The sequence below is a fragment of the Columba livia genome, chromosome 3 (assembly GCF_036013475.1).
Source record: "Columba livia isolate bColLiv1 breed racing homer chromosome 3, bColLiv1.pat.W.v2, whole genome shotgun sequence".
Taxonomy (NCBI): Eukaryota; Metazoa; Chordata; class Aves; order Columbiformes; family Columbidae; genus Columba; species Columba livia.
The window spans coordinates 85,888,746-85,912,989 of record NC_088604.1 but is presented as its reverse complement, the minus strand read 5'-3'; the positions used below and the strand labels follow the sequence as shown (position 1 = coordinate 85,912,989).

The 24,244-nt window shown below is 37.9% G+C and overlaps 3 protein-coding genes across 14 annotated transcripts in view; 2 read left to right on the top strand and 1 right to left on the bottom strand.

The window, feature by feature from the left end:
- The first annotated feature begins 364 nt into the window (after positions 1-364).
- Positions 365-18,702, top strand: EIF2AK2 (eukaryotic translation initiation factor 2 alpha kinase 2). 8 transcript variants are annotated; one of them, XM_005503840.3, is made up of 17 exons: positions 365-594; positions 1,000-1,126; positions 4,703-4,817; positions 5,977-6,143; positions 6,948-7,074; positions 7,902-7,984; positions 8,848-8,932; positions 9,401-9,429; positions 9,602-9,733; positions 10,184-10,303; positions 11,535-11,672; positions 13,271-13,463; positions 15,419-15,544; positions 16,116-16,211; positions 16,959-17,021; positions 17,104-17,154; positions 18,121-18,702. In XM_005503840.3, exons 2-17 carry the CDS (start codon positions 1,023-1,025, stop codon positions 18,460-18,462), a joined length of 1,971 nt encoding a protein of 656 aa, XP_005503897.3. In that variant the 5' UTR covers positions 365-594; positions 1,000-1,022; the 3' UTR covers positions 18,463-18,702. The 8 variants fall into 8 exon arrangements, with proteins under 8 accessions (XP_005503897.3, XP_064914046.1, XP_064914044.1 ...); XM_065057972.1 differs by having other exon boundaries at positions 420-635; positions 8,851-8,932; XM_021289407.2 differs by having other exon boundaries at positions 420-635.
- On the bottom strand, positions 18,332-24,195 carry GPATCH11 (G-patch domain containing 11). 3 transcript variants are annotated; one of them, XM_065057979.1, is made up of 9 exons: positions 24,071-24,195; positions 23,678-23,810; positions 23,364-23,590; positions 22,578-22,619; positions 22,378-22,498; positions 21,565-21,655; positions 20,327-20,431; positions 19,446-19,527; positions 18,332-18,897 (listed from the first exon to the last, which is right to left on the bottom strand). In XM_065057979.1, exons 2-9 carry the CDS (start codon positions 23,722-23,724, stop codon positions 18,842-18,844), a joined length of 771 nt encoding a protein of 256 aa, XP_064914051.1. In that variant the 5' UTR covers positions 23,725-23,810; positions 24,071-24,195; the 3' UTR covers positions 18,332-18,841. The 3 variants fall into 3 exon arrangements, with proteins under 3 accessions (XP_064914051.1, XP_064914050.1, XP_005503834.1); XM_065057978.1 differs by having other exon boundaries at positions 23,678-23,824; positions 24,071-24,193; XM_005503777.3 differs by lacking the exons at positions 19,446-19,527; positions 20,327-20,431; positions 24,071-24,195 and having other exon boundaries at positions 18,578-18,897; positions 23,678-23,955.
- The window catches only part of HEATR5B (HEAT repeat containing 5B), a 59,134-nt gene continuing 58,950 nt past the window's right edge, over positions 24,061-24,244 (top strand). The window contains exon 1 of one of the 3 annotated variants that reach the window (XM_065057957.1): positions 24,061-24,183. The gene's annotated coding sequence lies outside the window, so the exon portion shown is untranslated. Of the gene's footprint in view, positions 24,213-24,244 lie in introns of all 3 variants that reach the window. The other 2 variants (XM_065057960.1, XM_065057958.1) reach the window with 2 other exon arrangements.

The following is a 24,244-nucleotide window of genomic DNA, read 5'->3' as shown; positions in this document are numbered from 1 at the left end:
AGGTGGGCGCGCCATTACTCTTCGTTGTCCATATAGATGAGCTATAGTATGTGGTTACTGTAGCTTCCTTGTATAATTTGTAACAGGAAAAGGTAGCAAGTACTCGGGGCGGAACTACCGCTGGGGTGACACTGCAGGCGTGTGGAACGTCTTTGGGAGGCGATTTCCTTGCCCTGCAGCCCTCACTTCAGGAGAAAGCCGGGCTGGCCGGGCCGGGACAGCAGACGGTGGGCAGAGCGGGGGTCCCCGCAGCCTCGGGACCGGAGGCTCGGGTCTGTCAGCCCAGGCGGCAGAACCGCAGCTCGGCGGTGGCCGTCCCCACCACGCCGCATCCGGGTCTCCGGCACTGCCGCTCGCCTTTTCGGTTTCGCTTCCAGCCGAGACGGGCGGTAATGCGGGAAGCGAAACGGGGAGGTCCGCCTGCGACCCGCCCCGCGCATGTGCCGCCTTGCTGCTCCGGCTGCTGAAGCTCTTGGGGGGCCCCGGGGCGCCTGCCGCGGCTCGGAGGTAACCCGTCCGGTCCCGCCGAGGCAGGCTGCCCGCACTCCGGCCCTCACGGACCGCGCCGCCAACGGGAGCCGGGATTCATTTTCGGTGCGTGTGACTGAGCCTGACAGTCATCGCGGTTTGAAAGGGTATGTTAAAATGCCTCTTGGTTCTCCTCTGAAGGAAGCTGTTCGAAGAAACGTTGTGGACCCGCGCCCCTACACCCCCCCCAGGATTCGGTGAATGATTCAGCCTTTTCCCACCAAAAAAATCTGCTAAGAAATCTCTAATCGCAAAATTCTCTGCTGTTGCTTTCTAAATCTGTTATTCCAAGCAATGACTCTTCAAAACCAGTTGCAGATCAACCACTGGAATTAGAGTCAGTTTTCTGTTAACTTTGTCTGACTGGCACTGGTTTTCTATTTTAAATCACAGCAGAGCTCTGCCAGGATTAGAGGTTGTCACTATACTATGCCTGGAGGCACAGACATATCTTTGAATTTTGCTTTGCAGAACCTTTTGAAGATTTTGTCAAAATGGAACGTGAGTATATGGAGAAGATAAACAATTACTGTCAAAAGAGGGGACTTAAACTGCGTTATGTTGATATCTGCATGACCGGCCCAAGTCATTGTCCTGAGTAAGTTCACTATGCATGTCGATAAACATCAGGACCCTTCCTGCAATGAAGGAACTGACTAAAGCTTGCAATCACGAAAGTTAATTTGCTGAAGATGTGTATATGGCAGGAGAGCTGGCTGAAACCACAGGTGGGTGGGGAGGATGTCATGTCATATGGTTTGGGAAGAAACTGATTTCAGAGTCGATGGCCCTCTTTTGGAAAGCAAAAGCAATGCATGTATTACCGGTAACCATATTGTATGTGTGTTCTGCATCTGCCACAAAACCTCTCAGGAGGTAGGGTGGGTTGCAGCATAATTGCAGTTTATGATTTATGCTAACGTAAGTGCTTTGATTTTTATTTAGTTTTACAAAGCATGGAAATTATTTGTGATTTATTATTGTGATTTATTATTGTGATTTATCATTGTGATTAATTTCTAAGCATGAAGCTTGGGTATAAATGATTTGGTACCAACATGTTTTATGTGTAGTTATTTTTTGAACATCTATTACAAGAGAAGGGTCTTTTGCTTAAGCTGTTTTGCTTTTACTTTTAGAGACAATTACAGGTGATGGAATATGTTTTATTTTTTTAACACAAATATGGTGTTTCACAGATTTTTTTTTTCCCTTAACAGAAATCATAAATACTTAAGATCTATGATGTTTCCTTGTGACTTTTTTTTTTTAATTTTTGCTAGTTTGCATGAAGACAAGCCTTATGCTAATAATTAGTGTGTTTCTTTTAATGTCTTCCATGTTACCAGCCAGTGCCATCTGTGCTGACTTATTATTAGACCTGACCATAGTCCCAGTATGAATAAATAAGTATTATCTGAGTCTCAAATGTTTGTCAGTTATCATAATTCTTTTTCATCATGCAGCTCATGTAATTCAAAAAAGTAAAGCTTATTGAAGTCATGACCAGAGCTGTGGTCACACAGCTACATCTTCATGCTTCAAAAGTGATGGCATGGGACTACCAGAATTTACATACATTTCAAATTTACTCATTTAGTGGCCTCTTTATTTTTTTTTTCTCTGTGCTCTGCTACATTCACTAATATAATTCAACCCATTCTCTTGTACCTGTAAGTGATGTGAGGTGTGACAGTGGTATCTAAGAAAATCCTGGATAACTTGGGCTGTTCCAAGGAGTACAATGTAGAGTGTCTGGCTACAGTGCTGAGTGTGGTAAACCTCTTCTGGTGCCCTTCTGGTGCTCTTTCCCAGTGCTCTGCCTGCCAGTGGGATGCATTGGTCACTACTGGTCCTGAGTGTGCTCCCTAGCTCTGCTGTGTTCCACTTCGTAAGTCCCTCCCTACTTGTCTGCGGCATGATGCAGAGGCACGTCCTGTCATCTCCTCCTATCCTATCCTGATTTTGGTGTTGTAGCTCCTTCCTCTCCAATGTCTGTCAGGGTCAGTGCTGAATGCAATGTGAGAAGGTTCAGAGAGCCCAGGCTGGCTCAGTCCTGAGTGATTGTGAGCTTTCTTGGGCTGGGAATGCAGTGTGTGGGAACAACCAGACCAGCTGTGCTTAAAACTGTCCAGTCTGGGCAGTGCTTAATAACTTGGGGTCTGTGGTGGATAAGAATGACTGTACATGTAAGATCAAGTCATGTAACACTCATTCAGATAATCCTCAACTTGAATAATTAACTTCATGGATCACTGAGACTCAGACTGCAGGTTTCCCCAGGATGCTTAAATAAAATGGTAGATTTTGGATGCAGAGTCATAGCTGAATGTGTGTAAGTATTCAGCACTTAGATATGGGTTGGGTAACAAACCCTTTCCTAAAGAACAATCTTTCATGCTTTTTCTTGATATGTTCTTGTGTTGAGCATGTGGCACACTGGGGTGTGCCTGGTCCTACTGTTGACCTCCTTAAGATCTCTCATTAAGGCTTGCTTATGCAAGCACTATTCTGCATCTGCATTGTTTTCCACCCAAATGTTTCATTAAAGGAAAGTAGAGAATAAAGTTGGAATAATGAAAAAAAAAGTCAATTCCTGAAGTCATTCCACTGTTCAAGACAAATTGTCCCACAGAGAAACTCATGGTGCTATCCCTAGACTGTTTCTTTGTGTGACTCTATCTTGTTTACTGTGAACTTGCTCTGCTGCAATCTGAAGTACAGATGTACTGCGAGGTTATAATAATGGTCACTTCAACTTGATGCAAGTCTATGCTGCTCTGAAAAGCAGAAATCTAGTTGTTTTCCCCTCTGTTGATCTTTGTGCAAAGGCAGCAGCAGAAACATTAGGGATTTTGCAGCTGCAGGACCAGTTTGATGTGGATAAGAACTGATTTTGGCTGAAAACCAACCATTTGTTTTTGGGTCACTGTGGTGGGTTGACCCTAGGTGGCAGCTCAACCCCCAGCCAGCCACTTGCTCACTTACCTACAGTGGGACTGGGAAAATAATTTGAAGGGTGAAAGGGAGAAAAACTTGTGGATTGAGCTAAAGACAGTTTAATAGATGAAGCAAAGCAGTATGTGCAACCAAAGCAAAATAAGGAATTCACTCACTACTTCCAGGAGCAGGCAGATGTTTGACCATTTCTAGGAAAGTGTGGCTGAATCCTGTGTAATGGTTACTTGGGAAGACAAAATTATAACCCTGGATGTCCCCTCCTCCTCTTTCTTCCCCCAGTTTTTACTTCTGACTGCAATGCCATATGGCATGGAGTATCCCTCTGGCCAGCTGCTCTGGCTGTGTTGCTTCCCAGCTTCTCACAACTGCAGCTTACTTGCTGGGGAGCCAGAGTAGGGGAAAAAGAAAAGGCTTTGATGCTGTGCAAACACTGGTCAGCTATAGGTAAAACATTGTCGTGTTACCGACACTTTTCTACTCCCAAATCCACAACATAGCACCATATCAGCTGCCATGAAGAAGGCTGATTCCATCCCAGTCACACCCAATACACAAAGTCCTGAGCTGCATCAGTTCCCTCTTCTGACTCGTGGCATTGCTGTATGGGAAGCGGTGTGTGCACAGTTGTGCAACAGAGAGGGAAGGCATCAGTGGTTGAGTGGGGAAGGGCAGAACTGTACAGGGTACGTTTGTTTGTGATTGACTTAAATTCATGTCTTACGAAGCACCAGACACCTTTTTGCACTTACTAAATAGTGCATGTAGCAGTGTAGCAAAGATGAGTGTAATGTCACATCTGGATTCATGAAATCAAGATTAGCTAATCTTTACATACAGTTTTGCAGTGCTGAGATATGTCCTGGTGTTAGGGCTTCCTGACTTTGTCTATAACAATTCCGACCTTATGCATTCCTTTGCTTTAAAAAATTTAAATAATTTTGTGTTTAAAAAGCAGTTAGACATTTAGAAATACTGTTAGAATTAATAAAGTACATGCATTTGTGACTGAGGAGGAAACACTTATAAATATTTTTACTAAAGATTTATGATAATCAGGAGTTAGATGTAATAAAAACACATGAATACTTAAATACATCCACAGGTAACTTATAGTGCTTTGTAGATAATAAAAAGGACGTTGAATCTGAGAAGGTTCTTGAGTATATATGAGACAAAATGTGACAGTGTTTTAGAAAAGTTTCTTTCATTGCAGGTTCACTGTTGTGGTTCAAATAAATGGTGAAAATTATGGTACTGGCACTGGTAAAAACAAGAAGGAAGCAAAAGCAATAGCAGCAAAAGTAACCTGGGAAATGATTGAGCGACAGGTGAGGAAACTGTAGGATTTTTTTTTTTTCCTAACAAAGTTTGGAGTTGAATCTCTAAAAGTAGACAGTAAAATACCATTGTTTTCTTTAATTTGAAAGAATTTCTAATTATTTAAGTTGTCTTTTTTCTGTCTCATTGAGTACTTTTCTACTTTTTACTACTGAATAATTTTTGTTATGGTTCTACTGCAGGGTTGGTGTGTAATATTGAGAGAGTTTTGTCCCCTGCTGTTATGGGATGATGAGGAAATGTGTTTGCCTTTGTATAAGCTGCCCTGGTATATGCAGAGTGGACAATGTTCCTTTTCCATCTTCATAACTGTTCAGTAATTTGAGGTCTTTGAAACATTTGTAAAGGCATTGTTCAGTGTGCCTGTTGCCACTCTGCTCATAAAATTGCTTACTTTCACTTGATCCGATTAATCTTTTTTTCATTGTCAAAATACTCTTTGCGGTATAGCTGTTTTTATACTCTTAATCCTCCTTGATTTAGTCTAGGTTTGAATTTTGCTCTTCCATTTTCTGCTGTGTGTTTTTTCGTAGCTATTCTTTTTCTTTTTGATTCTGAATGCTTTTTAGCACCTTTTAAGTGAAATATTTCCTTCCGTGTTTCCATATGCTTCTTACTGTGTCACCATCATTACTTTATGAAATTGCTGCATGTTTGTTAATGTATTATTAATGCTGCCTAATCATGACACCACTGAGAAGTTCTGCTTTCTGCTCTTGTATGTGCATTGGAGCTTTTGCAGCTCTTGCTAATGGTAGCATCAGCAGCACTTCGCTGCCATCAGTTTTCTTGCCTCTGGTCAGGCTGTGAGAAAATTCAGAAAGCAGCATTTGCTTTTTTAAAATGAGACATGTCATAGCTTGTTCCCTGTATTTTCTTAAAAGAGGTGGGAGGAGGCATGGTGATAGGTTGTTGAAGATATTGGTGCAATACTTGAGAAACTGGATTTACATTTATTTGGGAATTCAAAGTGTAGTAATTCTGGGTTGGGATGGCTGTCCTTCGCCACAAGAGACTCTGTGAATGCAAACCTGGGATTTCTTAAAAATGTTTTGAAATGCTTACAAACCTTGCAGCTACATTAGATCTTGTGTACTGTTTATTCATTAAGCTTAAGTTTTTAAGTTACGTATTTTGCTTGTTTTATAGCCAGAGAGTCCTTCAAATATGCAAGCTGCAAAATTAACAAGTCCAACGACCACATTAGCTTTACAAACCAATAACTTTGTCAGCCTACTGAATACCTATTCACAAAAGACATCGCAAATAGTTGATTATCATAACATAAGCCGTACTGGAAATGACCATGCTCCCACGTAAGATGTACTTTGTTTTTGTACTTGCTTTTAATACTTCTTTGTCTTTACTAACACTACCATTTGTTATCCTGAGTAGTTTTAAATGAATCTTTAGAAATACAATAAAAATGTGGAGGTATTCTGGAGAGAATCCAGTGGAGGGCCATTAAGGTGGTTAAGGAGTTGGGGGATAGGACATAGGCAGAGAGACTAAGAGGACTGAGTTTGTTTAGCTGGGAGGAGCTTTCATGATGATAAAATGGTAGTCAGTGTTGACAAATTGTCAGTTATCTTGGTTGTAGCTCTCCACCTTTGTGGACCTCTCAGAATGTATTTTGGAGACTCTGAGGAAGCAAATGCCAAGGAGAGCCTGTTTGTGTCCCCTACCAAATGTGTTGCTGTCAGTGAGCTGTAGAAATGTTCAGGTTAATGAGAGCTGAGGGATAACAAGGAATATCTGCATATTTTAACTCTTGACAGTATCTGCTTGAAAACTCATAATGTCTTCCCTGCAGTATCAGCCATTTTAAAACCTAAACTGCAGATCATTTGTGATTGTGGGTGCATATGATATGATGCTTTTAGGAGTTCAACTTTAAAAGGTGCTAAATATTTGCTCTCTGAAAACTGGTTGTCTTGAAGGCATATCAAATTAGTTATCTGCTGTTATTAATTAGATTAAATGTATATTGGAAAGATTGTCCTGAAGATGTATATTTCAGATTTTCATTCTATAATGTCAATTGACTGTAGTGTTTAAAATAATTAAATTAAGGCTCATCATATGGGATATAAAACTTCATTCCCTGTTGTATTTTACAGGTTTTCTTGTAGCTGTACAATTAGTGGGTTTGTGTATGGAATTGGCACTGGAGCTTCTGTAGGTGCTGCAAAACAAGCTGCTGCAAAACAAGCATATGAGAAGCTACAAGAGGAAGACGCTCTAACAGTATGTGTTAAATTATAGCCTTAAGACAGAAGCTTAATTCTTCTATCCTTAATTTTTGTACAGATTTCCTCATTGTATTTAAAAGCATATTCCAAGGATTCCACTTACAAGGGAAACAATCCATATTGTGGTGGGTTGTTTGGGCTACATGATTCTGTTGGTAAAATCTATGTTGTGGTTCTATATTCAGTTGCTGGATTAAAGAAATACCATGGTTGAGATCTCTGCATATTTCAGAGTATGATCTGATACGCTCTCATTTAATGTTGCGATTACGCTCTTACGATGTGAAGCCAAAAAAAAAAGAAAGAACCTATACTAAGTATTCAGGATTAATTATTTTTTAGTCAACCCCGGTTTAGTAATCTGGGTTTTGCATGTTTTTCGTGCTGAAGACATTGAATGTCTTTTTGTACAGACTCAGATTTTCAATTCTGCTTATTACACATACCAAAGCCTAAATATATCTCATTTTCCACACAGACAATTGCATATGCAGTAAACAATGAAAACATTTCCTTTTAATAACTGTTACTCTTATCCCGATTTTTTAATAGTTCCCAGAGTCTACTTCTGCAAATGTGTCTGTATAGTCTCAATATGGCTAGGAAAATGCTCACTGTGACAGGGCCCTGTGTTTCATTCGTCTGGGTGGAAGCCAGGCAGATACTTTTATTCTGCAGGGCTTTGAATGTTCAATGCTTCCACTTACGACCTTGTAATTTTCCTTTCCACCTTTCTGAATGGCATCTTTTGCATCATGGGTTTTTTAATGTGATTTTGTTAACTATTCTTGTTTGAGTTTTTTGTTTTGTTTTGGTTTTCAGTTTAGAAGTGAAAAATCTGACAGCAATTCTACATTTAACAAACATAGTAATTCCTCTCAAGTTGCAACTCAGTCTGACTCAGAGTAAGTTTGGTTCACTGATAATGTGATAAAACATGTATTTACTAATCTTAGAGGGTCATGTCATCTAGTTGTAAATAAAATCTGTCATAATTCCTTTATTGCAGTATAAAGCCATTTAATTTGAGCTTGTATTTCTTAGACTTCACAGCAAAATTTGTTGTACTTGTGCAATTTTGAGTCCTTATGTGTTAGCTTATAATAATTTTAGAGTTTTCTGATATATTTATATTTTGCCATGAGTAGTTCCTTCAGAAACATTTTTACTGTGATGTAAATGGAATAATCTATCTCATTCAGCAGCATTATTTTTCATGCCATTTTAAACACTCGGTTTTCTATTGTGCCACTCTTGTGAACTTAGTATAATTCCATTTTGGTACTTTCCTGTACTCCACATTCTGCTTTCTTCTTTCTTCTCTCTTCCCCTGCCCTCCCTTTTTCATTCTCCATAAATCCTCATTTCCACCAAAGGGAAAATTTGCTTTGTGAAGGAAAATGAAAATGCTTAAATTGACTGTAGTGCCCCTACCACTTCTTTTATGTTCTTTGTATGATTGTAAAGCAATAATGCTAGAGATGGCTGCAATGCCTTGAGATGAACCTCAGGATTTAACCTATTTCATTAAAGCATATAGTAGAACATATATTACATAGATATCTAGACATAATGATGTCAGATCATAGAAATAGAGGAGTATATTACAAAATGTTATTGTTTTATTAGCTTTCCAGAATAAAGCTTCATAGTTTAAACCAGTCATGACTGTTAATGTTTCTTCAGGTTTTGCTTTTTTATGTTTCTTTTTTTTTTTTTTTACTGTGTTACTTTCACCTAAAACTAGCCTATTATTTTTCAATAACAGCAGTATTTGCTTTGAAGACTCAGCTCCAAAATTAGTAGTAAAAATGGAAGCCATGGCAGTACATGAAAAGCCTTCACCTTTTCAGGTATAGTATGAAAACAGTCTTCCTCATAATTACACTTTAGACCCTGAACAGAGCAAGCTTCTTGTCAGAGTGTAGCATCAGTTTGTTGTTTATCCACTAATCACTAGAAAACACATGTGCATTTTTCCTAAGACCATTCAATACTTCCTACTGTTAACCACTATTCATTTACTTCTGGGCTGTGGACCCATTTTATGCACTGTTGACTGAGTGGGCAGTACTCCCAAGAAAGGGGATCAAACTGAGATCATATTTTCCTGTGGGAAGAATGATGATATAATACGTAGCACATGTGAAAAATTTTAAGCTAAGATACGGCTTCATTCTTATTACATGGTTTATATTAGGTATGAACACATTTACAGACAATTCCTAGATGCATTCTCAGATACATTTTAAACTAAGTATAGTGAAAATATTCAAGATATCTCAGTTGTTTTTTTTTTTTTTTTCCTCTTTTTCATATAGAGAAACCCAAATGCCGTGAAACCCAAAAGGTATGTGTTTATTTCTAGGTTGCTACCTCCCATAAACTATATTGCAAATCGTTTTAGTGTTTCCATATCTAGCAAAGAAATGCCACTATTGGGAGGTACCTCTCCGCTCTCTTCTCTCCTCTTTCATATTAGATAAATGGCTCATCCTGTTTTGCTTTTATCCTTGTTAAAGAAAATTGGCAGCTAATTTTGATAGTGCAAGAAACAAAGAAGAGGCAAAAAGGATGTCAGATTCAAATGACAGCTTGGAAGATTTGGATACAAATACCAGTGAGAACCAAAGTCCATATACTGTGAATAAAAGGTAAGAAGGATTTTTTTGTTTTAATAAGACCTGTATGGCCATTACAGCAGGTAGTAGTCTAGTTGTGCTTATTTATAATAGGAAATACTGCTGTAAAAATAACTTTAAAAGAAAATTGGTTTTTGAGTTTGTTCTTTTTTTTTTTTATTATTTTCTGAAAATTTCAAATACAGTATAGTAACAGACATGCAATGATATTTAATGCTTACAACCAAAAGTCATTTGTGTGAAGATGAGACTGTAATTACCCTACATGCTTTCAAGGGTCAGTTTCCCTTGGTTTTTAATCTACAAGATTATGATTTAGACCTGTAGAGGTGATGAGTGATCCCTGTAGAATGATATGTCAGCAGATGTATTAGATCTGTCAGGATCATTTTTATATCTTGTACATTTCATGTTGAGTATACTTTAGTTATCTCTTTTTTTTTCTTTTTTCTTTTAATTAAGATTTCTTGAGGATTTTGAAAATATAGAACCTGTTGGTGAAGGTGGTTTTGGGAATGTTTTCAAAGCCACATCAAAACTTGATGAGAAAACCTATGCAGTCAAACGCGTTCGCTTCACAAGGTATGTACTGAATGTTTACTTCTGTTTTTTATTTTAGGGCAACCTTAATCAAGATTTAAGTACTTTTTTTTGTCTCTTTAATAATCCTAGGAGCATTTAAGCAATTTTCATTATTAATTGTCCACTCTTTCTGGTAAACTGTTTTCTTTATTTCAAAGTAAAGCTGAAGATGGCAGGCAACTTTGTTAATTTTTGCATGTACTGCAATAATTTCAGATGCGGCTGTAAAAAAGTAGATTTGTTAAGTTCTACTTTTCCTGAATACACTAGTGCTCTGCTTATTAATACTGCAAAATGTATTTGAAGAAAACTTGCTGATTGATAAAACATTGAAAGCAGCACTGTTGCTTTTGACAGGTTACATGGAAAATTTACATATCAGTAATGACTATAATTTACAATGCGTAATGACTATAATTAGGGAAAATAGAGAAAAATGAAAGTGATGTATTTTGCGGTTTTTAATTGGCAAATGCTTTGTATGTGAGTCATGTAGCCATTAGTCTCACAGTGTTACTTGTCCTTTATAAATCTCAACAGAGAATGATTTTTTTTTTTTTTTTTTAAGTAATTTTCTGCAGCCAGTACCTAGTGGAGAATTTTTATTAGCTGCTAAAAACCTTGAATTTCTTTGAGGTAATCTATTTGAAAAGTTTCAAGTTTTTGGAGATTCTTGTCCCTTACATTGTGTAACTGGCCTTCAAATTCTTGTGTTTTTTTTTTCACAAATGTGTGTTATTTTTATTTATATTGAAATCCTGAGAACTATACTAAAAAACATTCTTTTCATTCTTCATATAAAGACAAAGAAGTGCAGGCGAAATTTAGTAACAGTTCTTCATGAGTATTTACACTGACTTCCGTATATGTAAACAAACTTTATAGAGGTAAAAAGAAAACATGAGTGTTTGCTACATTGTTTTTCGCCACATAATGTAATTATGCATTGCAAATGTCTGCTCTTTTTGGCTTTTTTGAGTGGGGCTTTCATTTCTAATATGCTTAAAATGTTCTTGCACTTTGAATAACTGAGCAGATGAAAGAAAACCCACAGAATTTGTAACTGCAATTTTGAACTTGTATGAAGGAGAATATTATGTTATTTTACTAAATTAATGTAAAACTATGTGGATACTGCTACTTGATATTATGTCTTTGAGTTGGTATTACATTTTTATGGGGAAATGCCATTCAAGCTTTTATTTTCCTTTCTTTTACCTCTTCCAAATAGAGATGTGAGGCGTGAAGTAAAAGAACTTGCAAGACTTGAGCATGAAAATGTAGTGCGCTATCATTCTTGTTGGAAAGGATATGACCGTGTAACTTTGCCGGACTCTGGATATGACTCTGTAACTTGGGCAGACTCCAGGTAACTACAAGATAGTAGTTTGCACTCACAAACTTGTTTGCCATAGTGGATTTTGTGTTGTAAAAAGAAAGGCTGATGATTGATTATAAATCATTATGTAAATATAAATGCATACACATACATACTTACTGTTAGGAAAAAAAGGCACAGTACTTTTCAGCAGCAGGTCATATATAATGATGTATATTTATATCTTCTTGATGAATAAGATTTGTTACGTCATTTTAGCTTTCTTCCCTCTCTTAATATATAGAACTTGCTGAATCTAGAGAGGAGTGTTAAGAATGCAGAACTCAAAATTTGGGGCTAGAATTAATAACAGAAACTAAAAAATTGCCTGGCAGATAGCTGCCAAATTCCTGATTGAGACTTTCCTTTTTTTAATAAGTACTGGTCAGCAAGTAGCTCTCATAGATTTAATTATTTCTCTATGTTAGCATTTTAACCATGATGCCTGAAACAGTTTTGGATGTTGAGAACAGATACACAAAATTAAATGCTTTTTCATTTAGAGGTAGTCTTTCAACACAAAGACTTCTGGGAAGACAGTGGTGAGAGTTTTACTAATAAGTTCGATTATTAACTTTTCAAAGCTTCTGTGTTTTTTTTCACTAGCTGTAAATTCATACCCTTTGGATAGGTTGCCACACTTACCTAGAGCCATAAAATATTAATGGATTCAAAGTTACGGTTAGCATGGTATCTGTCCAGTGTGCTCAGTGAACAAGCAAGAAAATGGGGAAAAAAAAAAAAGTCTATGTGTCAAAATCCAACCGTTAATATGTTGGAGTCTCAATATCAACTATGCATTTTGGATTGAATGGTTATAGGGTAAAGGACAGTAAAAAAGCTGCTCGAAGCTGAGGCTGCAGCCTGGAATTCCACTTAGTGTCATGACCTCAAGGCTACAAAGAGCTGCGAGCCACTGAATGCCTGTTCTTTCAGTGCCTCAGGTGACTTTGTTCCAGGGCACACAGATCACACAGTGCATGTAGGAAAAAGCGGTGTCGCCTCCTCTTCATATTGGCCTTCCCCTCACCATCTCCAGCCTCAGCCTGTCCTGTGGGCTGGTGGGCTGGAACTCTTCTGGAAGTATGAGCCTGTCAGGTTGGTGAATACATTCCATCTAGATTTCCAGCTCTCGGAAGGGTTTCTCCAACTCACAGACTGATGTTAGAGATGGTCACCACACTACCTTCTTGAAGGGACCAAATTTGAAAACGTGTGATCATTCTGGATTGGAAAGGAAAGCTAGTGCTCTGTTGTTTGAGCAGAATAGAGAATACCTGCCCGGAACTTGCAGCAGCTCCTAGAGGACAAGACGGGAGCCAAGGACAGTGCTATTTTTTCCTGTACAGGACGTGCCTCTATGTATGATGGGAGCAGAATTTGGGCACTCAAAAATTTCAGTGTGAACAAGGAAGCAAGCAAAACGTTTTTAAAGTCAAGGGACTTGCAGACTTTGTTTTGGGGAACTCAAAAAATAATAATAATTAACAAAAAGGTTTTTTTAAAGAAGAGGAACCTGAGAATCATTGATGACTTGTGAGGAATTGCATCTTGCCAATTTCAAGATGGTATACAATTTTCTTTTGTAGGCAGAAGTCAGACAAAGAAATTCCCTGTCTTTTCATCCAAATGGACTTTTGTGAAAAAGGACCATTGGAAAACTGGATTACAAAGCATAGACAAGACAAGGATTATCACAAGATGGCAAAAAACAAATTTTTACAAATACTGAAAGGAGTGAACTATATCCATTCTGAAGGGTTAATTCATCGAGACCTCAAGGTAAGCAGGATAGGTAATTTAAATAAAAATTAGATAAAAATAGTACTTTTTGGAATTTCAGAAAATGTTAAATTTTTCTAGTCTTTGTTTAGTCTATTATAATGTAGCCTGGTAATGTGCCTCTTCTGACACGGTTAGTGATTGATTTTTTCCTCAGCAACTGGCTGGACTTCATCCTAAAATCAGGAGGTGAACTGCAGAATCTCAGAATGTAGTAGTTAAAAAAATGAGTAGTCGTCAGTTAACAGGCATTTTCAATCTGTGTTACTGGGTCACAAGACTGCCTATTGGAAAAATAATGTACTTGATAAATTAAAGAATGTAAGTGACAAGTTGAGCCTGGGAAGTTTGTTCTTGCCATATCGTAAAGGGGTAGCTTATCTATGCTAATACATGCTGTGTTTTGTAACAACATGTGCTAGTTGCTCTTGTGCCATGTATGCATACGAATATTTGAATGCTACTTTGTTGGATGGAATTACTGTCTCTACAAGTGCACAATCATGGAAAAAAATTATTTCAATATAAAGATTATAAAGGACGAACTTGGAAGTTTTCAGGGCTTCATATGCCAGCTATAATGTCACTCACTTTGTGAAAAAGTTTATGGACTTCTTGAGCAATTATGCATTCATGTTGTAGTTCCAGATCATGTTCACTGCTCACTCGTAGAATCTTGTCTCATGGACAGACATGTTCATATCTTCTAGACCTTTTCTATCAGTCATATTGCTACAATACTGTAACAAACCACAAATATACATTTATTATTTTCCTTAGATGCCTGGGAAAAAGAGGCCTTATAAGTGCCTCCTCTGCTCACCCATTAATTTTTAGCTCTTCCCTCTCTGTGCTTTATATTTTCTTACTCCTTCAGTTCTACTTTATTTTCATCTCAGATCAATCTCTTACTTTTCCCTATTCCTATGAATCTGCTGCGCCAGTCTCTTTTCCATGGCATCTGGTTGTAACCTGCTTCCAAATCCTATTGCTAACTTGTCTGTCTGCATTTGAATTTAGGAACTTTTCTCCCCACTTTGATCTGCTGTCAACTTAGATGCTTGGCCATCTGAGATCTACATGTCCCAAAATCAAAGCTGCAGGATAGGTTCAAGCTGAGCTGAATCCCATTTGTGCTTTGTATGAAAAGAGTCTTCAAATAGTGTAACCAGGTATAGGTGCTGTATTAAATGTGTGTGGAAGTGGCCAAAGTTGAACAAAAGAACTGCATTGGGCATTCTTGACGCAAACATCTCTTCCTGTTAAATATGAAGTCTTTCCTGGCCTTACAAGGCACTGGAGCTTCTTTGAGTAGAAGATGGCATCAGGCTATTTGGTTTTGTTTTAATAACATTCAGAAATGTAGTTTCTTTATTTTCTTTGGGAAACTTCATCCAAGCATCTACAACTCTATTTTTAGTTGCTCATGACTTTGTTGAATTTAAAAATGGGAAGTTCCATGGAAACTTAAAAGTGATACTGAGATGCCTGTAGTAAGCCCTAACTCTGCAACTGACTTAGTACAGATAATCCTGATGTGCCTAGGAGAAACTGATTTCAGTGGAATTCCACGTGCATTTACCTGCTTTGCCCAAGTGTATCAAATCCCAGGGCTAGGATTGAAGCCTAAAAAGCACTTTTGGATTTGAAATGTTATATACACAAGGTATTTGAAGAGCATTAAATCATGATATGGCTATGACTGAGCTAGTGAAAAAAAAAAGTTGCTGTTACTATGCCATGCACTACATTAAAATTTAGTTTCTGTTTTTAAAAATTAATTTAACATTTTTTTTCTATTTCCCACCCAATTGGTTTCTTGATGCTAATTTCTGTGAACAAACACCAGATTTTATGGGGAGCACTTCTGTGGCTGATTATGCTTGATGATAAACCTTGGTCATACAGTGATTTTTTTTTTAATTTTTTTTTTTTTTTTTTTTTAATATATATAGCCTCAGAATATATTCATATCGCATGAAGATAAAATAAAAATAGGTGACTTCGGTCTTGTGACTTCTCAGGCGTCTGAAACTCTGACTGAGAACAGGGGAACAAAATCATACATGGCACCAGAACAGGTAATTATCCTGCTATATCAGTGTCTCTGTAACTAGGTTTGCATTAGAAACTCAGCAGTGGATTCTAAACTCAGTCCTAAACCAAGTTGCCTAAAGTTCCCTGGTATGACTGTATGCAAGGATAACTATATTCTGAAGAAAGCTGTTGGCAAGTGTGCTGATATTATTTTGCTGTGCTAACCTACAGGGTCTGACACTGTGTGCTGTAAGGAAAGCTCTCGTCAAACCAAGCTGCCAGCCAGCTGCCAGCCATTTATTTCAGTTTCAATTTAGGACCTCTGTTAACTGGCATTTGAGTCCTTCTATTTGTTTCATTATTTGTGACAGAGATATTAGTGTGCCTTATCTGTATAGGTCTGCAGGAGTCTTAATTTCAGTGTGTGTTTAATGTGACATAAGAGTAACTGTTTAATAGGTTTGTAGCAGAAAGAGTTAACAACTAGTAAGAAGATCAAGTAGGGCCAGTCCTGTAGCCTTGGGGTGGAAATGTCTAATGACTTCAAATTTTACTTTAAGAAGTGCCGTCCAGTTGGATTTGACACCTATATTGTTCTTGTTCTAATCTTTGTAGTCTGGGGACACATATGGAAAGGAAGTAGATATTTATGCACTGGGATTAATTGGGTTTGAAATTCTTTCGGGAATCAGCGGTCATGAGAAATCGAAGGTATGTAATCTTTAAATTAAAAAGTAAAAAAAGTCCCGTTGTTGTTTTGCCTTGCTGCTGGTATCCCGTGTTGATTGCATGCCAGAAGGAATCCATATGTCTGGCGTACTATCTCTTTACATTTCCCCTTGATTCATTTATGTAAGGCCTGTAAGTCCTCACACCTCTGTTGAAATGTAATAACTGAAGAAATGTTACTGCTTTTATTTCATGTATGTCCTACTGACATACATATTAAAGTCTCAGCATGCTAAAGAATGTCTAGCAAAAAAGATTTCAAGTTTCTGATAAATCTTTTTGTTTGATCAGAGTATTTGAAGGTAATACTTTTCTAATTTTACAAAATAAAAATTATGAACAGGCAAGTTTTGTCTCTGCCACACTTTTGTCTTCACTGCACAGTGGAGCAAGAATAAAGTTTCTATCAAGCCAAAACACTTGCAGTTTTCCAAAATGAAAACAAAATTCTGAAACAGAGAGGATTGCTGAAACAAACACATCATTGTAGAGTCTAATGCTTTTAAGCTTAGAAAGGGACAACAGCTGGTGAAAAGACCATGAAAACAACACGAAGTACAACTAAATGGAAAAAACCCCTTCCAGACTGTTCAGTTTCTTTTTGAAGCCTTACCTTTTTTGTAGATTTATATTTTCATAATTACTTCAGTAAATTATATGGGTCATAAGGGCAAAGCAAGATATAATCTATGAAAACACACTGAAACTGTTACCTTTTATGAATTTCAGATATGGCCTAATATCAAAGAAGGTAAACTTCCAGAGCGCTTCACCAAGGAATTTCCAGCTGAGGTATGGGATTTTAATACATTATTTCAGTTTGTTTATTTACTCATAAAAAAGAATGTATTGATATTTAATTTCTCTTTTGCAGGCATCCATAATCAAAAAGATGCTTTCAGGACACCCTAAAGGAAGATACTCTGTATCTCAAATACTTGAATTTTTTGAGTCTGTTGATAAAGACGATTTACTTAAAACTCGTAGTTATTAAACACCCTTTTAAAAGGGCATTTTGAAAACTGTAGGATTTTGTTTGTTCGTTTTTCCTGAAAGGAACACGCAAGTTCCTTAATATAGCAAAATTCTCCAGTTTCCTCAGTAATAACAACTTGAAATCCTGTGCTGAGAGAGCACCTTGAAGATTCTCTCCCATGCTGCCACTTTTTGATCCCTTATTGTAATATTGAGGCATGCCTTCACTGTAACAAGTGTAGTGAATACCTCTGATGACCTTACTATCATCCTCAAAAAAGGTAACAGCAGTTTGCCTGTTACTCTTTAGTTATATACTTCAAAGAGTTCCAATCTGACTGGACTGGAAGAATTGTGTGTGTGACGGTGGAGAGCAGGGGGAAAAGACGGGCACATTAGTCTTCAGATGCTTGTCTTTGAGTTGTATCTTGTGAAACTATTCATTGCTGTGGAGCCCACAGAACTCCATAAAGGCAAATGAGCAGAGATAAAATAGGTACTACGTGTAGTAAAGTACAGTATGATTTTTCTGAAATGTTAAATGGGTTAAAAGTGGATGCTTCGTTAAAAGGAACACTATAAATACATAGTGATTTTTTATATTCTTATAGAAATTATTGTTGATGTGCTGCAAGTATTTGTTGCTAAATAAGAAATCTGATTTTACATCCTTTTGTAAGGCCTGAAGTTGGTTTTTTATCCTTATAATGAATTACAAATACATAGAGCATTTCACAATTCTGGACTAATTAGTGTTTCTTTACAGTGGTCAAGATCTGGGAGAAATTATATCCTGACACATACAAAATACCACTAGTTCCACTCCCTCTTCCTTTCACCCGTAAAACTACTTTTATAATAAGAAAATTGATATGTGACAAACTTTTGCTGAATATCCTTGACAGTTCTTGCACAGAGCACCCATGATGCCATTACCTTCTTACTGTTAAGTAATATTGAGCTTGTAATTTTTGAATTTTCTTTTTTTTTTTTTTTAAATGTATTTGTATACTTCAGCAGTACCTTTCTATTAGGGACTGTTTATAGTAGCAACTGCCATTCCCCTAAAATAAAAGGTCTATTAAAATGTACTCATTATATATTGAAAAAAACCCCACACAACAACATGGTCTGTTACTATTTAATTATAAAAAATATGCACCTTTACATACAAGAGAATACTGGTTCAAATAACATCACTGTAATGTTTCACAAGCTTTTTTTCCTCACCAGGTCTAAGGAAGGGAAAAAAGTCTGATGTTTAGTCATGTCTGTAAAACTGAAAAAAAACAACCAACCAACACTATTTAACACATTATACAACATAGTAATTAACCAATATTTATTCCCTTCCTCAAACCTGAATCAGCTGATGGTTCAGTTGTGCAGAGCATAACCAGAGACTGTGGAAGGCCTAACCTGCCTCTCAATTATGGTAGTTCAGTTATAAATTCAAGGTTTTAATTCTTATTAAACTGTGCATCAAGCAGAAAATCCATAAGATGCTTCAAAATGTGATTTTTTTTAATCTTCTGCATACTTCGGTGTGAATTTTTCAGTACAGCACAGATCCAAACCTTCTAAAAGATGTTATGTACTATACATACTTATCTAGGAATCCTTCCTTCAAAAAGGCTTTAGTCGTGATCTGCAGCACTGTCTCCAGGGCAGTTTGAAGATAAATCTTCAGAGTCTACAGGATAAGCAGAGGAAAAAGTGAGTAATTCCAACACAGAGGATGGAAAAAAAAAGTTGCTACAATTATTTGAAGAATCCCCATAAAGCAAATTATATAGAATTCAAGAAGGTCTGCATGTTATTAATTCCAAACTTTGTTTTAAAACAGTGAACACAATTTGCACCTTCTTTGGTCCAGTAAAACTGGATAGTGTTCTAACTACTTCAGAAACACCTGCAAGCTTTTGCCAGTTTTTATGATACTGGTTTTAATACCCGAATTTTGTTTTCTCAAAACAAAATTAATATACCAATTCAAATAAGTGCCACTATGGTGTGTTTTGTTGGTGTGGCTTTTTTTTTTTAAATTTTGTGCACGTAAACATCAAAAATTGCCTTATAGTCATAATGTACAAAGCTTTGTGCAAAAACCAGCAGCCTGGAAGGAGAATTTGCTATCCAAATTTAAAAGACTGCAGTAAGAGAGACATACAGGATATAATGTAGTATTTGAGTCTAGCTGCATAAGAAAAGTAAAACACTTGAAGACATGTTTACTCTCACCTTCATAGGTTGTTCCACACCAAATGCAATAGAAGTGTTCTTCTCTCAAATAGGCAGTCAGGATGTGTAGCTTTTCTGATACCTAGAGATACATACAGATATGCAACAATCTGGGACTCACGTGACATAAAACAGTTTGAGCTACTAGCTTCACTGAAATAGATTGTTTAACCTTTTGCTATGGAAAAGCTACACAATACTGTAGCTCAGTAAAGCATGAAGTTTCCCAAATTTGTAGCACAGGCTACAGGAATTCATGATCTCTGGAAAGTGGCTGTTCTTCTTCCCAACTAAGAAACCTGCACTAAAGAGAGAGGTGAAAATATTACCTGGCTACCCTTTTTCAAGTATATGATATTTTTGGTGGAATTTTTCACACCTTATCTCTGCCAAACACATAAGGCTAACAACAGCTGTGTAATCTAGTTCTCGAAAATACATGAATTTCCAGTGCCCATCTTCAGATAGTCTGTGAAGCATTTTCACAAATTACTTAGTGATTCTAAAATTCAGCCTAAGACATGAGATGAGGCATCCAAAATTAAAACACAAAAGCAAGTAGCTTTGATAAGTTATGTGATTTTGCACAGCTTGACTAAGACACAAAAATGTTTAGAACCTAATTTCTAGGCTACTTTTTCCAAAAATTAGCTTCAAAACAGATAAGCCATAAATCAGTAGTTTAATGTTTTATATCTGATCATGTAACTGCTATAAAAATCACTGCTCTAAAATTGCAACGAGGTCATTCACTACAGCTTGGAGTATGACATGTATACATGTATCCTTTATACATGTATGTATGTACATATACCTACCTTTTTTAAGGGAATATTAAATTTAATTCTGAATCAAGCCACTAATTTAGTTGCAGAGCTTACACTTAATTCTGAGCTTGTGCATTCATCTTCCTTGTCTTCCTCATCCTTTTTGTCTTCCTCTTCTGGTTCTAGCCAATACCAAGTCTCCTTGGGAACATCAATAGCCTTAAATAATGAAGAATTTAAATGAAAATTATCTGCCTTTGTAGGTTTTCTTGTAAGATGCTGGATAAAACCAATTTTTAATAGGTGGGATGTTAGGTTTTAAAACTCTCCTGTATAGTATAACCAAGAATTACTAAAGCTGTAGTGGGAAACAAAGTACAGTAATCCACAAGAAGGATGATCCACTTTTTTTTTTTTTAAAAAAAAAAACCAAGTAAATGCATGATAACATTAAGTTCTATTCCATCTATATTCAGTATGTGTAAGGCTACCCAGCAACAAAATCTCACACAAAGGCTGTAACCAGACACTCTGTTTTTATCCATTGAAGACATGCTGCCCCAAGTTATTTTTGTCAAGAGATCACACAGTTCTTCCTCATCCACCTCAGGTAAAGTTAAAAGAAGAGTCAACAAAGATGATCTAAGCTAATTCAACAAACTTTGTCTGAAGCAGGCTGAAGAGTGTCACGCAATTTCAGAAAAACTCATGGGGTGGTATTAACTTCTAATGGGTTAATAGTGAAAAGAAAAATACTTGAAATCACGTGCCAAAAAACTCATGGTAGTTCACTGTGATTTGTTTCGGGTTTGTTTTTATTTAAATACTTCTTTGGTGAATCTGCTGATTCCCTCCATGAACCCCATCCTTGGAGATACTAAAGAGCTGTCTGGACACAGTCCTAGACAACCTGCTTTAGGTGCCCCTGTTGGACAAGATGATCTGCTGAGTAGTCCCTTCCAGCCTCAACCGTTCTGTGATGAGGTTGTTCCCTCACTTGAGGCAAACAGCACCATCATTTAGGAACAAACTGACACTGGCTACCGAAAGATACGCAACCAGCTCCAGCACAAGAATGCAGGTTGAAAAAGAGGTGAGCTCTGATGACACAAATTAACACGGGTCCTCACATAAGGTACCATGAGGTTAGTTTACAACTTCAAATATCTTAATGGTGCACACATACTCTTCAAAATATTTTGACAGGACCGAAGTGTTGCTGAACACTGAGACTTCAGGCTAGTTATCCCACAATTTTAGAGAACTTCCAAGAACTGAATCTCTACTTTGTTTGTAGCGTATATCTCTAACTTACAAACATTCCTTCCAACTCCCAAAAATTCAGGTCTCACTTTTTGCGCATCTAATTGCTGGCAGGCCCTCTGGCTTTTTCTAAGGTCCCCTTCCATCTTACGTTCTTCTTGTTTGTTTTTGAATCGTATTCTGTAAAGAAAAAGTAGATAGCTAAAATAAGCAGATAGACAAACAGTGAGATGCATTCCAGTCGACAGCTTTGATTACATAGAAAATCTAAGATTTTAGCCCTACCAATCATCTCAGACCAGGACAACGCTGAAGAAGTCCTTCTGACATTGTTTCTGTGGGAGCACACATGTATTTCTTGGGAATTATACCTTCAAGACAGAGCTTTTGTAATGACACTACACTGACTGTTTCTCCAGCAGGTTTTCATAAGACATGAAAAAAGCAGTTCACTAAACATCTACAAGAGATACAGCCTTCATTAGGTTTTCCTTCTCCACATATAACAAGCAATCAGGAGAAAATAAAAATAATAAAACATTTAAAAATTTACACTGATTTTTAAAACCATCGTAGCAACACTGCAAGATTACCTGTGGTTATATTAAAAAAGATGACACGGTTTTCTGATTAAAAAAGTTGCAAATGACTTGAGAAAAGTTAGTATGTACACTGTTTGCATTATTAACATTTACAAAAATAAATGATGCAGCACATACAGGCATTACAGTGTTCATCTGCCTCTTCTTTAGAACTGAGAAACAGCTAATCTGCAGTTCAACTCTTAACTCTCATTCAAACAACATTCAAAAATAGTAACACATTAAACGAATAACCAAACTTAAAGCAGGAAAAGAATGCCTATTTAGACATGGCTTGGAATACCAGTTACATCACTTTACCTGAACTGATCTGCAGCTTGCTCGTTTGCTTGTATTTTCATATGGAGTTTTTGCCTATAGTTTTCCAGTTTTTCTTCAGCTTTTCGCTTTTTTAATTCCTCATGACCAAGCCCACTTCTACCTATGTAAGTTAAAAAGCTGAATGTAAGCAGTTGAGAAACTCTCATGTCCCACTAAGTAAATTAGGAAGTATCACAAACCTGTTTTAATGTTCAGAGGAATAGGTTCAACAATGCCTTCGCCTGTGAGGGAAAAAATAGGCCAATTTAAGAAATAAGGTCTTTCTCAAACTATTATTTGTACAGTATATTCAAGCAGGCAAGCTGCTTTTGCCATTAAATACATACATTATCCTCACAGAATCACAGAATGTTTAGGGTTGGAAGAGACCTCTGAAGCTCATGTAGTCCAACCCATCTGCTCAGGCAGGTTCACCTAGAGGATTTTGTTGGCAGTTGAAAAATCCCAACTCAATGTACATTTAGTGCATTGAAAATGACCCAGCTGAAGAGGAATTCCCTCTCTTTTTTCGGCTTGTCTGCTGGATTGCCATATACTTTTTCGAGGACGCTACCTAACCAAAAGAAAACGGTGTTGATTCGGCAATTGTAACATACCTGTGATGAAAACTACTTTGTTACAGCCTTCTGTAGCATTTTTCATTCTAGAATCTATTAGCTTTGCAAGACCATCAAAACATCCTTAATGCAATTCTTGTAGGCATGCACATCTGGAAGTGCATTTACTGAGTGGTAAGTCCTGCTGCTTCCTTTCCAACTCTCAATAGTAGTACTGCATTAATTTCAGCTTTTAGAGATCTGCTCTCACGTTTTCTTCTGCCGCTATACACTGACAGTTTAGTAATGTTAAGGTTCTCTGAGAGGCAGCTATTGACCCTGTCTATAAATGAAGTGGCAGCTGCAGTCTGTTAGATATCCAGGTACATATGAATACAGGCACGCACTTCCTGACAGTGACAAGCTTACCGCTTTTGCCAAGGGCCTGGCCGCTCTTGTAGCCCATCTTCTGGAGCAAAGCAAAGCCTTTGTTCTCACTGCCCAATGCACTTTTCAATACCAAGTCACGCCTCTCTTTTTCTTCTTCTTTTATACTCTTTTGTCTGTTCTTCTCATTGGCTTCTTTTTGCTTTTCTTCTTTCTGAATAGCTTGCTTCATCCGCCTCGCCATGGGCAAGCCTGGCCTTACGTCCTGTCTAAAAGTTAGTAATTCCAGCAAATATCAGTTTTATTTTTTTCACATAGTTTACAATCACTTAAGAAGTAAAAAAAGAGCCACCTACTTAATAAATGAATCAGACATGTAGTCTTCCTCTTCATCTTCCTCCATGTTTAGCACACACGCCCCGCTCCGACCCCTTTCCTATAAACACTGTCGCTACGCCTTATCACGCATTTTATTTCTCCGCAGGTCACCTGAAATGCAGAACCTGCCAGGAAAACTTGCCGCTTAGGTCCGCCGCGCCCCGTACGCAGCCGGGGGCGGAAGGGGTACGGCCCTGATGGACGAAAACACGGGAACCCGGAGAAACACGGGCCACCCCCTCCCCTCCCTCGGGATCAACCGCGCCGGCGGCCAGGAGGCCTCGCAAGCCCCGAAAGCCTCCGCCCGTTGCCAAAGGGGCCGCCAAGCCGGCGCGGAGCAGCGGGGTCGGCCCGGGCAGCCCCGCACTCACCCAGCTCGGCCCGGCCCGCTCGCGGCGCCTGCGCGCGGCCGGCCCCCGCCCACCGGCGCCTGCGCGCCTCGCACTTCCTGCTGTGGGTCCGCAGGTACCTGCGCGGCGCTGAGGTGCGTCGGGGCCGGCGCCGGGACTGGGGGTAAAGCCGTTCGTATTCCCCCCGCCCCGCTG

Coding starts and splice junctions, on each gene's coding strand:
- EIF2AK2 (XM_005503840.3), top strand. CDS start 1,023: ATGGAACGTGAGTATATGGAGAAGATAAACAATTACTGTCAAAAGAGG. Junction 8,933..9,400: donor AAAAGCCTTCACCTTTTCAG/GTATAGTATGAA, acceptor TTTTTCATATAG/AGAAACCCAAATGCCGTGAA. Junction 16,212..16,958: donor GCGGTCATGAGAAATCGAAG/GTATGTAATCTT, acceptor TATGAATTTCAG/ATATGGCCTAATATCAAAGA.
- GPATCH11 (XM_065057979.1), bottom strand. CDS start 23,724: ATGGAGGAAGATGAAGAGGAAGACTACATGTCTGATTCATTTATTAA. Junction 21,656..22,377: donor CAAGCTGCAGATCAGTTCAG/GTAAAGTGATGT, acceptor TTTTCTTTACAG/AATACGATTCAAAAACAAAC. Junction 20,432..21,564: donor AGCAATTAGATGCGCAAAAA/GTGAGACCTGAA, acceptor TCATTATTTAAG/GCTATTGATGTTCCCAAGGA.